The sequence below is a fragment of the Callorhinchus milii genome, unplaced genomic scaffold, assembly GCF_018977255.1.
Source record: "Callorhinchus milii isolate IMCB2004 unplaced genomic scaffold, IMCB_Cmil_1.0 Scaffold3, whole genome shotgun sequence".
In the NCBI taxonomy this organism is placed as follows: domain Eukaryota; kingdom Metazoa; phylum Chordata; class Chondrichthyes; order Chimaeriformes; family Callorhinchidae; genus Callorhinchus; species Callorhinchus milii.
The window spans coordinates 52,633,881-52,649,325 of NW_024704744.1; the positions used below are offsets into that span (position 1 = coordinate 52,633,881).

Here is a 15,445-nt window from a genome sequence, read left to right on the forward strand (position 1 = left end):
GTTGATTGGCGGGTTGGGGAGCGAGCTGGCCGTTGATTGGCGGGTCGGGGAGCTGGCCGTTGATTGGCGGGTTGGGGAACTGGCCGTTGATTGGCGGGTTGGGGAGCTGGCCGTTGATTGGCGGGTTGGGGAGCTGGCCGTTGATTGGCGGGTTGGGGAGCTGGCCGTTGATTGGCGGGTTGGGGAGCGAGCTGGCTGTTGATTGGCGGGTTGTGGAGCTGGCCGTTGATTGGCGGGTTGGGGAGCTGGCCGTTGATTGGCGGGTTGGGGAGCGAGCAGGCCGTTGATTGGCGGGTTGGGGAGCTGGCTGTTGATTGGCGGGTTGGGGGGCTGGCTGTTGATTGGCGGGTTGGGGAGCGAGCTGGCCGTTGATTGGCGGGTTGGGGAGCTGGCCGTTGATTGGCGGGTTGGGGAGCGAGCTGGCCGTTGATTGGTCGCCGGGCTGCTTGTGACAACGTGGGGCCCCTTTCGTCACTTCCGGGCAGGGCAGCGGCCGGGATGCGGGCGGCGGAGGTGCTGCGGTGTGTCCGGGGGTCAGGGCGCTGAGCAGCCGCGGCGCCGCGGGTTGGCCGCCATGCCGGGCCGCCCGTCCTCACAGAGGAAGCAGGTGCGGTTCGCGCGGGCCCCGCAGGAGGAGGACGAGGAGACGCTGTTTGAGAAGCGCGGCCTCAGCAACGGCGCGAGCGCCGAGAGGGGAGACCGGCCCCGGGGCGAGGAGCTGCCCCACAGCGAGGTGCGGGGGCTCGGCGGCAGGAGGCGAGGCCGCGGGTCCAGCACTCTCCTCGTGTGCTCCTCCTTCCTCGGATTGGTGAGTGTGGCCCCGATTGTGATCACTCACTCACACTCACACACTCACTCACTCACACTGACACACTCACTCACTCACACTCACACACTCACTCACTCACACTGACACACTCACTCACTCACACTGACACACTCACTCACTCACACTCACACACTCACTCACACTGACACACTCACTCACTCACACTGACACACTCACTCACTCACACTGACACACTCACTCACACACTCACTCACTCACACTGACACACACACTCACACTGACACACACTCACACTGACACACTCACTCTGACACTCACACTCACACACTCACTCTGACACTCACACACTCACTCTCACACACACTCACTCACACTGACACACACTCACACTGACATACTCTGACACTCAGACTCACTCACACTGACACACACACTCACACTGACACTCACTCACACACTCACACTGACACTCACACTCACTCTCACACACTCACACTGACACTCACACTGACACACTCACACTGACACACTCACTCTGACACTCACTCACACACTCACTCTCACACACACTCACTCACACTGACACACACTCACACTGACATACTCACTCTGACCCTCACTCTGACACTCAGACTCACACACACACACTCACACTGACACACACTCACACTCACACTGACACTCACACACACTCACACTGACACTCACACTCACACACACACTCACACTGACACACACACACACTGACACACACTCACACTGACACACACACACACTCACACTGACACACACTCACACACACTCACACTGACACTCACACACACTCACACTGACACTCACACTCACACTCACACACACACTCACACTGACACACACACACACTGACACACACTCACACTGACACTCACACTGACACACACCCACTCACACACACACACACTGACACACACACACTGACACTCACACACACACTCACACTGACACTCACACTGACACACACACACTGACACTGACACACACACTGACGCACACACACTCACACTGACACTGACACACTCACACTGACACACTCACACTGACACACACATACTCACACTGACACTCACATTCACACTGACACACACATACTCACACTGACACTCACACTGACACTCACATTCACACTGACACACACATACTCACACTGACACTCACATTCACACTGACACACACATACTCACACTCACACTGACACACTCACACTGACACATTCACACACTCACACTGACTGACAAACTCACGCTGACTGCCTGACACACTCACACTGACTGCCTGACACACTCACACTGACTGATTGACACACTCACACTGACTGACACACTCACACTGACTGACACACTCACACTGACTGACTGACATACTCACACTGACTGACTGCCACGATCACACCGACTGACCGACCACCTGCTCCGACGACCCCATCCTTACCTCCAGCCCCAGCTCCTTGCTCCTCTACTCACAGACATCACAAACCTCTCCCTGTCCACTGGTACTGTTCCCACCCCATTAAAAATGGCCGTCATCACTCCTATCCTTAAAAAACCCTCCCACGACCCATTTCTACTCTCTTTACTACTTCCCCATCTCCACCCTCCCTCTCCAAGGCCCTGGAACGAGTTGTTGCTTCCCAACTTCGCTCCTTCCTCTCCCGTCACTCCCTTCTCGGACTCCTCCAGTCGGGTTTCGGTGCCGCCCACAGCACAGAAACAGCCCCGGTCAAAGTGACAAATGACATTCTGTCATTCTACAACCAGGGCTCCCTCTGCCTCCTCGTCCTCCTTGACCTCTGCTGCCTTCGACAGCATTGATCACTCTGTCCTCATCCACCGCCTATCCTCTCACCTCAACCTCCATGACTCTGTCCTTGACTGGTTCAGATCGTACCTCTCACCTATGAGAGTGTGAGTCAATGCTCCATCTCCTCCAGCTCCCGCACCGTCTCGTGCGACGTTCCTTGGGGCTCTGTTCTTGGTCTCCTTCTACTCAGTATCTATATGCTCCCTCTTAATGACATAATCCGTAGAGCTGTCAGGACATCGGTGGTCGTGGAGTTGAGGGTTGAGGGTTCCCATAGTCCAGCCTTGAGGTGATCAAGGCGTGGATCAGTATTTCATCAGCGTGAGGGGTGAGGTAGTGCCGTAGTCTGGCGATGTTTCACGACCACCGATGTCCTGACAGCCTGCCTGTCTGACATCGAGTCCTGGACGAGAGACAAAACCTACTTTCAACTATTAAGTTTACTTTGCAACAAAATTAGTTTGCAGGTCGGGGGAAGGGGGACAAAATAGCACATTAGTGGAGATTTTTCTTTTGTTTTGATGCCAAGTTATGAACATCTTCTCCCAAACCTAGAACTAATTCAGTTAAGGATCTGTATGGTAGGCGATGGGGTTTGTGCTGCATTAGACTTGCGTCAACTTTATTTTATTCTCGTCACGATGCCAGCTTTTATTTTGGCAAAGTACTATTTAGTTAGATAAGCCATAGCTATATTGCAATGTGGAGAGCAGCACATATTGCTGACAAACATTTGGGTTGTTTTAAATGCATAATGGGCCTGACTTTTCCATCAATCTGCCACGTGCTGTTTCCTGACAAATCTGCGGGAATGATATTGAAGTACCTCGCTGAAGTACGACGATCACACCAACGTGCAGAAGTTGTATGGATTCTGCGAGGAGACTAAATAACTAGAATCTGGGCAGAAACAAAAAAAAACAACCCATTAAGATAGCAGGCACCCTTTACTGTTTAGATATTGTCACCTGACCTCTACTTTCAGTTGACACTTGATCAGTGATCAGATTAGTGCTTTGTGATCACTTCCAGACAACAACATTAGTGATTTAGTTATATATAAGCCCCTTTTCACATTGGGATGATTGGGAGGTGAGGGAGGGTGGTCACAAAGCTGACTGGGAGCCTGAGCTCAGAGTGGGGAGGGAGTTGAGGACGGGTGGGAAGCTGCTGAGTGGAGAGAAAAGCTGCATTTACGTGGTGATCATTTTTAAGAATATCTTGAAGCGCTTTATACCAAGCATTATCTCGCAAAAAACCTTTTCTGGCTTTGAGATGTGCACAAATCAATATTCAAAAATTGTCCTTTTAATTTCCAACCCTTCTGATTGTTGCTTACAATTAAGATTGGCCATAAAATGCTGAGTAAACCAATTGTAAACAGTGTCGGTGTGATGGGAACAGCCCCTTTCGTGGATTGCCTTGTGGGATGGTGCAATCGGTGATGGCGAATGATGCATTTTCTGGGCTGGCCGGATGAATTGATTATTCTGTGGTTTAGAAATAAGCTCAGAAATGAGTTTCTTTTAAAATCTCTTTGCTTTCTCTCCTGTCAACTTCAACCAGAGAGTTGAAATGAAAATATTACAAGGCAGCTGCAGCTTTTAAAATGGTTGATAAAATGTGCCTCTTTCAATGGCGCATATGATTCGTGTTTTTATTAATGTGCGAAGATGGGATTGTGGACGCTAACCGTTGTGATGTGTGTGTGATTAAGAATTCAGTATTCCTGGTTTGAGGCTCTGAGATTGCACCACTTCTGGTCTGTCACCTACAGCTTTCAGATCGACTTTTCTCCATTTTTAGTTTTTTTTGTAACAAGCTGGTTTGTTTTCTCCTTCACTCTCCAAGCAACAATGCACCATTCAGCTCAGCTACCGTGCTGTGTGGTGTATCAAACCCATAACAGTGCTTTGGAGAATAGCTGTGCTGCAGGTCTGATCATTTTCCATGTTAAATATTAATCTAAAATACTGTGTAGCTCCCATATAACACGCCTCTTTGTAGTGCGTGTTTGGTTATAATGCTGGCTGTTGTGTTAAACAGCCAAATTACGTTTCATTAGATTTTCCCACTAGCCTACTGCACACCTATGCAGTGAAACCAATTATCATCCATGCTTTGCTACAGCCTGGGTTTTGATTATACGGATTCCAAGCACCGTATAACATCTCCCTGTACTGAATAAAATAGTTTCTTCCAACTACAACACTCTGTGTTACCAGGTTCAGGCCTGTCGAGCTTTCTTTGGCAGTTCTTTTTTATTCCTTCTCTTTCCTCTCCCGAGGATACTGACTCACGCTGGGGTATGCTTTATTGTGTGGTATTGAAACATGACAGTAGGGAATGTTCTGTGAGTCTAACATTGTACTTTGGTTTTAATGGGCTTCACTGATAATTGCTCGTGCCCTTATTGAAAAATAACATTTAACAGAGAGATGGACTGCTCTCATCCAGAGCATGTGTGTTTAAGGGATTTAAACTCAGAGGGCACCTTAATTAGTTTCATGGGATTGAGAAAGTAAACCCAGAACAATACCTTTAAATGTACCAGATAATAGGAGATAAAAAAGCAGAGGTCAGGGTTAGAAAGAAAGCATTTCTTTACTCGAGCTAATGTGCTGCTAGTATGGGTTACCAGAAAGGGTGGACGCAGCCAGGACATAAATATTTCATACCACAGTTTTTTTTAACCTTGAGGGAACCTCCTGTTTGAATCTCCCTTGTGTCTCGACACAGTAAAAACTGAGGATAGCAGCTCAGAAATTAGTTGCAGAATATTGATCCCATTATGTCTCTCGGCACTAACTGACCTGACTATCTGCCCCTAGGGCTTCACTAGTTCAGAGCAAGTCAGACTGGCTTGTTTGCACTATGTTAAAAATGGAAATTACATTTTGTTGAAGCAGAAGATTCAGTATGGGTGAATTGATTCCTGGGAGGTTGTTGAGGCAGACACTAAGGTTTTTAATTTCTTTTTTGTTTCTTAGTTTCCTGCTTTGGTAACTTCTCTGCCTGAAATTAAGCTCAGTCGGATGATAATAGACCATTACTTCAAAGGACTTCACAGAGTATGAGCTGATGGCACCGAGCACAACTGATTCTGACCTGTGGGGTTTTTAAACCCCTCTGCTTGTGTCATTTCCAGAGATGAGGTGGAGAGTGACTCATTCTTATCTACTATTTTGTCTTCTCAGGGGATGAGCATTGCTATCTTGGGACCTACGTTTAACGAGCTGGCAGTTAACGTGAACAAGAACATCAGTGAGATTTCCTATATCTTCGTGGGCCGCTCTCTAGGCTATGTAGGTGGCTCACTGATTGGTGGGGTGCTTTTTGACTGCACAAATCACTATTTATTACTTGGTAAGTTAGTCCTTTACTGGTAGAAATGTCTGGATGAGTATTATTTTCTGAAGGGGGTGCAAGAAGGAAAAGGGGAGGGGATGTGACCAATTAGAAACTTTCTCTTATTGTTATGAGGATTTTCTACTTAAAAAAAAAACTAAATTCATTCAATAGGCCCCATGCCAGGTTCATCAGGATTCACTTATCAACACTTTGATGTCAGTGAACTTGAGGTATTTGAGACCGAAGAGCATTGTGCTCCTGCAGATAGTCAGTTGTATGGGGAGAATTGTTTTCTGTTGTAGTATAATATATCTCTGATATGGTCAGTGCCCCTGTCCTGTACACTGATTAGATTGACCATATACTTTATAATTAAAATAATTCTTGGAAATGTTTCAAGGGAATTGTGTGAATGTGTAATAGATTTCCCATTTACAGGTTGGGGTTGTGTTTGGGGTGGGGGGTGATTGCTGAGCAGTCACAACCTGGTGAATTGAAAGCTGACTACCCATATAAAACCACAGTGAGTGATGTAGAGTTATACTGGAGTACCCTCTGCCCTCTCTGGAGTTTAGAAGTCATTTCCCTCGTTATCAGTTGGACCTGCTGTGCTCAATTCTCATTCTATTCAATGAGATAATGGAGACTAATACAGATATTTATGAGATTTCTTAATAAGGAAACTGGATATATGTTTGTGTGAATTCAGTTACTAATACGGTTTATTATTTCAGTGCCTGTACACCCAGATGAAGTGTGACCCATGTCCGGCTATTCTTATCGGAAGGCTTCCCATTAGAAATCAAGGCATATTGGGCCCTAATATGTTCACATAATAACATGAGCATTCTACACCCTAACCCCACCCAGCAGTCATGCTAGTATTCATCCTTCTTTAACATTCCTTTAGCAGCAATGATTTATGGTGGCTTGGTGTAAAGTAAAAGTCTATTCTCGACTGAATTGTGTTATGAGGTCTCAATATTCTCTCAGAGTGGACTAATATTCTTAGATTTTTTTCAGATGGTGAGAGGATTGTGTGAGGTATTTAAGCTTGATAGAACAGCATCTCTCTCTCTTTCCTCCCCCCGATTAAAATGTATCTACATTTCTCCTACTGACCACTAAACTACACCTTTGCTCTGATATTTGACTGCAATGTTCTCTGATTTAAACTAAGAGGTCTCAGAGCATGAAATATGGATGGTATATGGTATTACATATGTGGTTGTGTGATGGTATCTAGTTTCTAACCCGTATTGTAGATTATTGTCGATGGTTATTCTCAGTTCTGCTGATGGGTTTTGTAAAATGTTTAACTTGTGCTGTATAAACTCTTGTTTAGGATCTTCCATGTTGATCACTTCACTTGGATTATTCGCGATTCCGTGGTGTACAAAAGCTTTGCTGTTGACTGGTTTGTTTTCCCTCATTGGAGTTTCCATGGGTTTCTTGGATACAGGTTAGTAACGATTTGAGAAACTGTATCTATAATTGTGGTTTCTAAATCTGGTTCAGTTAGTATCACACTCGTCTTGCAATCAGAAGGTTGTAGGTTTATTTCCACAATGGGACTTTAAGCTCCCAGTGTAGGCTGACCTACACCTCACTGCTTTGTTGCTGGATGTGGCACTTGGATGAGGTGCAACGGAATGTCGGAATTGAGCTCTCTGTGGTGGTCTCTGTGGACTGGTTCCTGAGCCAGGGAGGTCCGCGGTATTCCAGGGCACTGCCGATGTCAACACAGCCAGCCTGGCTCATCGGCAGAACCCGAAAGGGGAGACCAGTCACTGGGGCAGAGAGTCATCCCATTCAGCTCTTCTTAATCCTGCAAGCTAAAACCCTAACAGGTAGGGTGGTCCTGGCTGGACAAGCAGTGGGAAAGCTTGCCAGACAGCAATATCAATGGCAAACTGTGCGGTATTAGCTGGTAAGACTCCAGCAGTACCGCAAAGCAGACTCTGGGGTTCCCAAGCCTTGGCTCTTGCCATCCTGCGCCTAATACTTTCCAGAATTAGGTGAGCAGGATGTGTCCCTCCAGGGAGAGAGTGAGTATTCCATTCCAACAATCTATCTATGAGATTTCCATGAGTAGGTGGGATGCATGGAAATCTCACCTTGGTTTGGATACTTAATCTGATCCCCAAACATTTTTACACTGAGAATTAAATGTTACACTGAAATGTTAATCTGCCTGTTCAGGTAGACTGAAGATAACTTGATCATTCACTTCTGAGACCCTGACCCACACGTTCAACACATCCAGGCTTGACTGTGCAAACTACCTGCTTGTTGGCCTCCCCAACTCCTCCCTCCACAGGCTGCAGATCATCCAGAACTCGGCAGCCTGTGTCCTCTCCGGCACCAGGCTCCGTGACCCTATCATCCCCATCCTCGGCCGACTCCACTGACTTCCCATCACACATAGGATACAGTTCAAGATCCTGGTCCTCACCCTCAAAGCCCCTCCATGGCCTTGCTCCTCACCTCTGACCTCCTAACCCCCTACCAAAGTGTCCGCTCTCTCCGACCAGTGGGCTCCAGCCTGCTTCACGTCCCCGCCTTGCCTGCCCCACCATTGGCGGGTGGGGTTTTAGCCTTTCTGTTCCCACCCTCTGGAACTCCATCTCGCAGTCTCTCCGCCTCGCTCCCTCCCTTGCCTCCTTCATGACTCATATCAAGACCCTTCTCTTCGACCATGCGCTTCGATCACCCTCCTACTCTTATCCTCTCCATTTCCCCCCCTCCTGATCCCAACTGCCAGCTTAGGTGTGGATCCCTGACTATCCAGCGCCTTGGGATGTCCTCCTGATGTGAAAGTCGCTTTACAAATGCAATTTGTTGTTGTTGTTCATGGCCGTTGTCTTGGATCTGGCTGGGATTGGTGGCACATCTATCTATAAATCTCAAGGCACCAAACCTAAACTCTTGAAATTTATGACCAAAACAGCAATCGGACCAGAATGGACGTCACACAGAGTGAAATATGTTTGTTGTGTGCTTCAATTCTGGTGGATGCCTGGTGGGAGGGTTAGGGTTAGAATCCGCACCTGCTGCCTTCTGATCTGTGTGGCCTGGCATTGCCTGGTGGTTTGAGAGGATCTTACTATGATTGTTGTAAATTATTATAAACTGCTGTGCGCAATTAGCTGCTGCGTTTTGCCCACAAAATATACAAGCAATTCAATTTAGTTTTGTAGGAATCCTGTAGCTCAGGGGTTAGAGCACTCACCTTGCAAGCGAGAGACCTGGGTTCGATTTCCGGCAGGGCAAAAGGTTGGGCAAGTTTCCACACGCCTGATAATAATCCCTCAAGAAAGTAGAATAATAAAATTGGTCACTTCAATCCACGACTGTTTGTGGAACACTGCTTTGTGCAATGGCTGCCGCGTTTTGCTCACAAATATACAGTCAATTCACTTCACAATATGTTCTGTGAAGCACTTTGAGATGTCTGGAAAACATGATAAGGCGCTATATCAAATGCAAAGATTATTTTATATTCTGTGATGTGCTTTGAAACATTGAGAAGATATGGTGAGGTGCTATATAGCAAATGTAAGGGTTATTATTCTTATGGTTGTTAATAACTCATTATTTTTGGGTTTTTTGCAGGTGGAAATCTTGTCATCTTGACAGTTTGGGGAAATCAAGCCGACCCCTTCATGCAGGCCGCGCACTTCAGTTTTGCTTTAGGTGCGTTTGTGGCTCCAATCCTTGCAAAGCCCCTGCTCGGCATCTTACAGCAGGATTTCAATCAAACCAAGCATGATGTGCTTCTCAAAGAAACCTCTCGAATGCATGTAGACAGTTTCATCAGTTCCTTGGGAAAGACACTTTCCGACTTCAGCCCCTTCGTCTGGACGTATGTAATTATTGGAACCTTTAATTTGTTGATTGCCTTAATGTTCTTCATAATTTATTCAAAGAACCACCAGAATCGTGGGCAAATGGAGAATGGAGAGAAAGAAACTCCGTTTTCAAAATATCACAACGCTCTAATTTTCCTGCTGTTCTTCTTCTTTTTATGGTATGTGGGAGCGGAGGTGGCATACGGGTCCTACATCTATACATATGCAAAGAATTTTGTCCACATGGAGGACAATCAAGCTGCTGGCCTGAACGCCTTGTTCTGGGGAACGTTTGCAGCAACAAGAGGGTTAGCCATACCTTTTGCGGCCTGCATCCACCCGGGAACGATGATCCTGTTGAGTTTAATAGGCTGCACCATTTCCTCCCTGTTCCTAACACTTTATAAGACCAGCGTGATCTCTCTCTGGGTATGGACTGGTGTTTATGGAGCCTCCATGGCCACCACCTTTCCAAGTGGCATTTCCTGGCTTAAGCAGTACACTAGCATCACGGGGAAATCGGCTGCGCTGTTTGTAGTTGGAGCAGCCTTGGGAGAGATGGTGGTTCCAGCAGTGGTTGGATATCTCCAAGGCCTCCCTGTTGTTAACAGTTACCCAGTGCTGATGCTGACAGCTTTGGGCACTGCCACAATGACGGCCATTTTGTTCCCTGTGATGTACAAGTTGGCCTCCTCCACCCCTCACAGTAGTTTCAAAGCAAGCGAGAGTGAAGACAGGAAAGCGTTGCTGGGAGAGGGGCAGAATGAGTATGAAGATGACGAGCCGGAAGATTGGAATGATGCAGATTTTGAAGTCATTGAAATGAGCGATGTAAAGAATGGCACAGACAGAACTCCTGTGGGAGAGGCCTCAACAAAATCCTCGGAGCAAGCCTCCCCCAGTCACAGTGCTCTGCCTCACTCCTCTCCTGTTTTTCTCGGAGGCTCGCCAAAAAAGGCTCTTTTCAACCCTGAGAGGGAGAAAAATGACTGAATACTGAAGAGGAAGTGGAACTCGTGATTTAAAGCATATTTTACTCACAAGAATATACAATGGCCTGTCCCCTGGAGGAATACAGTTTAAGGTCACAGTAGATCTGGTTTCATGAAAATCCTCCAATTACCCATTTATAAAGGTGAAATTGTGAATACCTAAACAAGTAGGTTGTTTGTCTGCTCTCATTATGATGGAGGTTAAATCAACATTGGTTTCAAATAAATGGGGCTCTAAGAAAGGGTAAATGTTGATGTTCAAAGTTGTGGTTAAATTGTTACATGATTCCATGATAAATTTGAGTCCTTGCAGTTTTGTAACCTCTCTAGCAGGAGTGTAATGTAGGCTTGGAGTAATAATGTTCCAAACTAGTTCTGATTATGTTCAATTATGCGTTTCTCAACCTAAATGGAATTGTGATGTGAGCTAACACTGTGAAGGTATTGTGTGGATAAACGGTTTTGCAGCAAGATCATGATATGGCAGAGACTGAAGCTAGAATTCCCCTGTAATTGTCTCCCAGCTCCACTCTTTCCTCTCTGACTATCCCTGTATAGGTTCCTCCTCTGCTTCAACCCCATTCAAAGTATCAAGACAGCCCTGGTCAAAGTTACAAATGACATTATGTTCTGAGACCAGCTCTCCTTGTCCTCAATCTCTCTAAACTTTTTGACACTGTTGACTGCGCCATCCTTTTCCACTGTCTCCTATCTGATTCACGTCAGAGCTCAGCACTTTACTGGTTGCCCTTCTACACGTCAGCGTGTCTACTTTTTCATCCAATGGCTTCTCTTTGTGCCTCCAAAGCACAGCGTCCCAGCAAAGAGTCCCACATGGGGACCATTACATTTGTGCTGGCTTGCTTGGCTCCCACCCATCCCCACCCCCCCCACCCCCAGCTGCCCTTCGAAACCTATGACTCTGGGCTATGACTTGCATGTCTTTCCCTCATCTCAGCAACAGCACCTATCACTGTCACCATCTCTTCTCCAAGGCTACTGAGACCCTTATTCACACCTTCACTATACCTACCTACACAAGCTGCAGACCACCCACTCCTCTGCTCAACAAATGGCAGCTTGTTTGAAGTCTCCCCGCTGCCTGATTTCAGCCATTGTGCCCTCAATGTCCCTGTCTTCAAAACACGTCTTAAGACCTATCTTTTCAAATGCACTTTTGGCTACCTCCCTCCCCCCCATCCCAGCTCCACTGCAGCTCTCAGGGCAGGTGTGAGAACTGCTTTGAGATGTCCTCCCAATGCGAAGGGCGCTACATAAATGTGAATTGTTGCAATGACTGATGTGATTTTGACTCTGTGCAGAAGAGTTTATTTTATTTTCTCAGCAATCCTGGGTGACATAGCTTTATACGTTGCCATTCTGTGAACAGTTAAAGCTAATTAGTTGACTTGGCAGTTCAGAATTCTGCATCTCTTTGTTCAGTATAGCATTCTGGCTGAACTTTGCATACTTTAAAATGCTGTGATTTGCTTGTACACCACCAGAGAGCTGGTGGAGCTGTGCCACATAACAGTGTTCCTGCATTGAAAGCTCAGATACTTTTACGGTTTCATGTCAGAGTGAATAACAAGAACTGGACACTTGAATAGTGGCAGTGGTGGACTGACTCTGCCTCACAGTTGATCAATTTACCAATCCAGAATTCCTCAGTACTATATATAATTTAGTTACTGTATTACTTCACTGTTGTTTGGAAAGAGGGGGCAGCATAGAATGACACGCTAGGAATTGAAGGCAATCATTCTATTCTCTCTATTAATTTTCAGTTGCAATATTATCCCTTCTCTTCTAATCACTTGCTTTATATGAGTATATAGTTTGTAGAGAAACTTGATTTTTAGGTAGAAATGTTTTAAGGATTATTTTTAAGCCTCCTTCAACCTAGCACCAAAGTTGGTGTACATCCACAAAGGTTTCTGTTAAGAAACATTAAATTAGTACAAGCTTGTAGTGATTTGATGAACTTGTGGATTGGTGATTGAAACCTTAATGGATGTTTATATTGAAACTGAAAATTGAGTTGCTGCTCAATAAAGATATAGATGTGTACAATTATAAATCTGGTGATGTCATTGGATATTTGCACCAAAGAAAGACACTTTGAAATAACACTACAAGAGTACTGTGACTAACAAATCATGGAGACTGATTTGCCGACTAGTAAAATCATTTATTTCAGACTAGGAGAAAAAAAATATAACTGAGCACTGCAGTGATCAGGTAAAGCATATATTTATTCTTTTAAAATCTCTTCATTTCGCAGGTTAGTGATTAAGTTACCTTTCATGATGTAATTGGGAGCAGATGCTCTGTGGAAGCTTAAGTGTACATAAAAATGGACATGAATTGACCTGAGCAGATGTAAACATTTAGTGTCTTTTCAGTATTTTTAAGATGTTAATGAGCTGTATATTAATGTTGGGATCTTTATTAGTGACATTGATATCTATTTGTGAAAATTTAAGTACCAATGAAATGCATTTCTTGTCACTGTGCACCTCTACTGTGTGTGCTTTTCTTAGTACTATATTGTAATCACAATGCTGTGTGTTTGGCCTTTTATCATTTGTAATGGAGAAAGCTGCTGGGGGTGGTTAGGATTTTAGTGTCTGTCACTTCTATGTATAGATGATTACAATTGCTTCAAATGTTGGTCTTGATTTAATTGTAACGTTTTAAATATTTTGAATGCCTGAAAGCAGAAAGGGTCCTTTCTTCAAAAGGTAAATCAGATTTGAGTAGCTGTTATTGATCCAAGGATATTGTGTGTGCTCTCTTTCTTGCCTTGCTGTGCACAAGTCAAATAACCTGCAATTTCTGCACTTTTTGGTGTTTACCCCATGGATTCAGTCAGTTAATTTAGAAATGTACATGTTTCCTGTAGAACTCTGCTCTCCATTAGATACTTCTGAAAGACTAGTTTTGTCAGGGTTGCTGCATGTAAAAGATTTGGATACAAACAATTTACTGTGTTTTGGATGTGAGTTTCAGTACTTGTTGCTGGTTACATTTCATAACTGGCTGGGCAGATCCACTCAAACAGGATTCAATCTTATAGGGCTACTTAAATGTGAATTTCATGTTTCACTGTGGGTGGGGGGGAATCTTGTATTTGCTGTTAGTGTTATAGAACGCCCTGTGTAGACTTATGCAACAAATGGACTAGGGATTTATCTAGTAATTGCAGAAGGAAATCAAATGGCTCAGAACTGTGTACAGGTTCTGGTAAATTCAGTAAAGGAGTAAGGCATCACTTTCATTTGATAGAAAGTAACATTTTGGGGGTTAAATATTTTAAATATTTTGGGGGTTAAATTGGGAGGGCAATATTTACTATTAATATTTAAATGGGTTGAAGAATTCTGTAGGAAAGATGGATTTCAAATAGTTTTGCACTTTTAATTCTGGAGTATCTGTGCTGTATGTACCAATCATTGTGATTCTGAAAATAAAGATTTTGTTCTAATCTGACATCAGTTTGAATTAATAAATAGCAAGTAGTTGAAAGAATCCTTAAATTATTGTTTCTGAGCTTGGACAGACATTAGGAAAGCACAGCTCAGCAGTTCACTGCTGCTACTTAGTATATTCATACAATTTTTCATGTCACTCAGAGGTTTATCCAACCATCGAGACTTGGTTTGAGCATGTAACTGTAAACTGACCTTTTCAGAAACATCTCATTAGAGGCTGGAACAAGGTTTTTAAAAACAAGCTCATTAAACCTGCTAAACACTATAAATCCTCAGTTGGGATGGGGACATGACTGAGATGGTATGATTCAACATTATCACTTTGCTTCATTCTCCAACCCTGTTGTCATGCTGGATAAATATAAAATTAACTATAAATTTAATTTTCTAACTAGTAACATACAAATCTCACCTTTCCATTTGTCATTGCCACATTGCAATTTAGAACAAAATTGACAGGCACAGATGCTTTGAAGAGCTGATGTCAGAATAATAATCATGACACTGCTCTGCGTGTGTGGGAGGGCAATATTTACTAATAGCACATGAAAGAGCAAACTCATTTTGCATATAATGCTGTGCAACCTTGCTCAACCTCTACTCCCATCTCTGCAGTGCATATTTGCTCTTAAAGGCTAAACATTTCATCTGCTGAGGAGGAATTCTGAAATTCTGAACCACAATCTCAGCAAAAAGTGATCTTCAGATGATATGCATCTGATATCTACCAATCCCTAGTGTTTGGTTTTATACATACTGCATATGGTTCTGGTCACTGACCCAAGAGAGCTACCCAAGGCCTAAAGGCAGAGCAGATAAACCCTAATGGCAGAGGAATGAGCTGAGTAGCAAAATAGCAAGCCTTCAGACTTCGAGATGTCTCATAGAGGCGAATACCACATTTTAAATGGGATTAAGAAAGTAAATCCGGAATACAAGACACAGGTTCAGAGAGCATTTTAAATACTGACAAGCAAATATTTTTGTATCCAGAAAAGTGGTGGAGACAGGACTCAAAAAAAATTGTTGATAGGTGGATAGTAGGGTGGGTGTTCTGGAAGATCAAATGGGCTTCTTCATCCAAATCTCTTATGAAGTATTTTAAAATTAGGTAAGTAGGATTAATACCTG

The 15,445-nt window shown here is 44.5% G+C and overlaps 1 protein-coding gene across 1 annotated transcript; it reads left to right on the forward strand.

Annotated features, from left to right (window-relative positions):
• The first annotated feature begins 500 nt into the window (after positions 1-500).
• On the forward strand, positions 501-14,312 carry mfsd4b (major facilitator superfamily domain containing 4B). Its single transcript, XM_007893964.2, has 4 exons — positions 501-808; positions 5,824-5,992; positions 7,323-7,439; positions 9,593-14,312. The coding sequence occupies exons 1-4, from the start codon at positions 575-577 to the stop codon at positions 10,819-10,821; spliced, it is 1,749 nt and encodes a 582-aa protein (XP_007892155.1). The 5' UTR covers positions 501-574; the 3' UTR covers positions 10,822-14,312.
• The last annotated feature ends 1,133 nt before the right edge of the window (positions 14,313-15,445 follow it).

Coding starts and splice junctions, on each gene's coding strand:
- mfsd4b (XM_007893964.2), top strand. CDS start 575: ATGCCGGGCCGCCCGTCCTCACAGAGGAAGCAGGTGCGGTTCGCGCGG. Junction 809..5,823: donor GCTCCTCCTTCCTCGGATTG/GTGAGTGTGGCC, acceptor TTGTCTTCTCAG/GGGATGAGCATTGCTATCTT. Junction 7,440..9,592: donor CATGGGTTTCTTGGATACAG/GTTAGTAACGAT, acceptor GGTTTTTTGCAG/GTGGAAATCTTGTCATCTTG.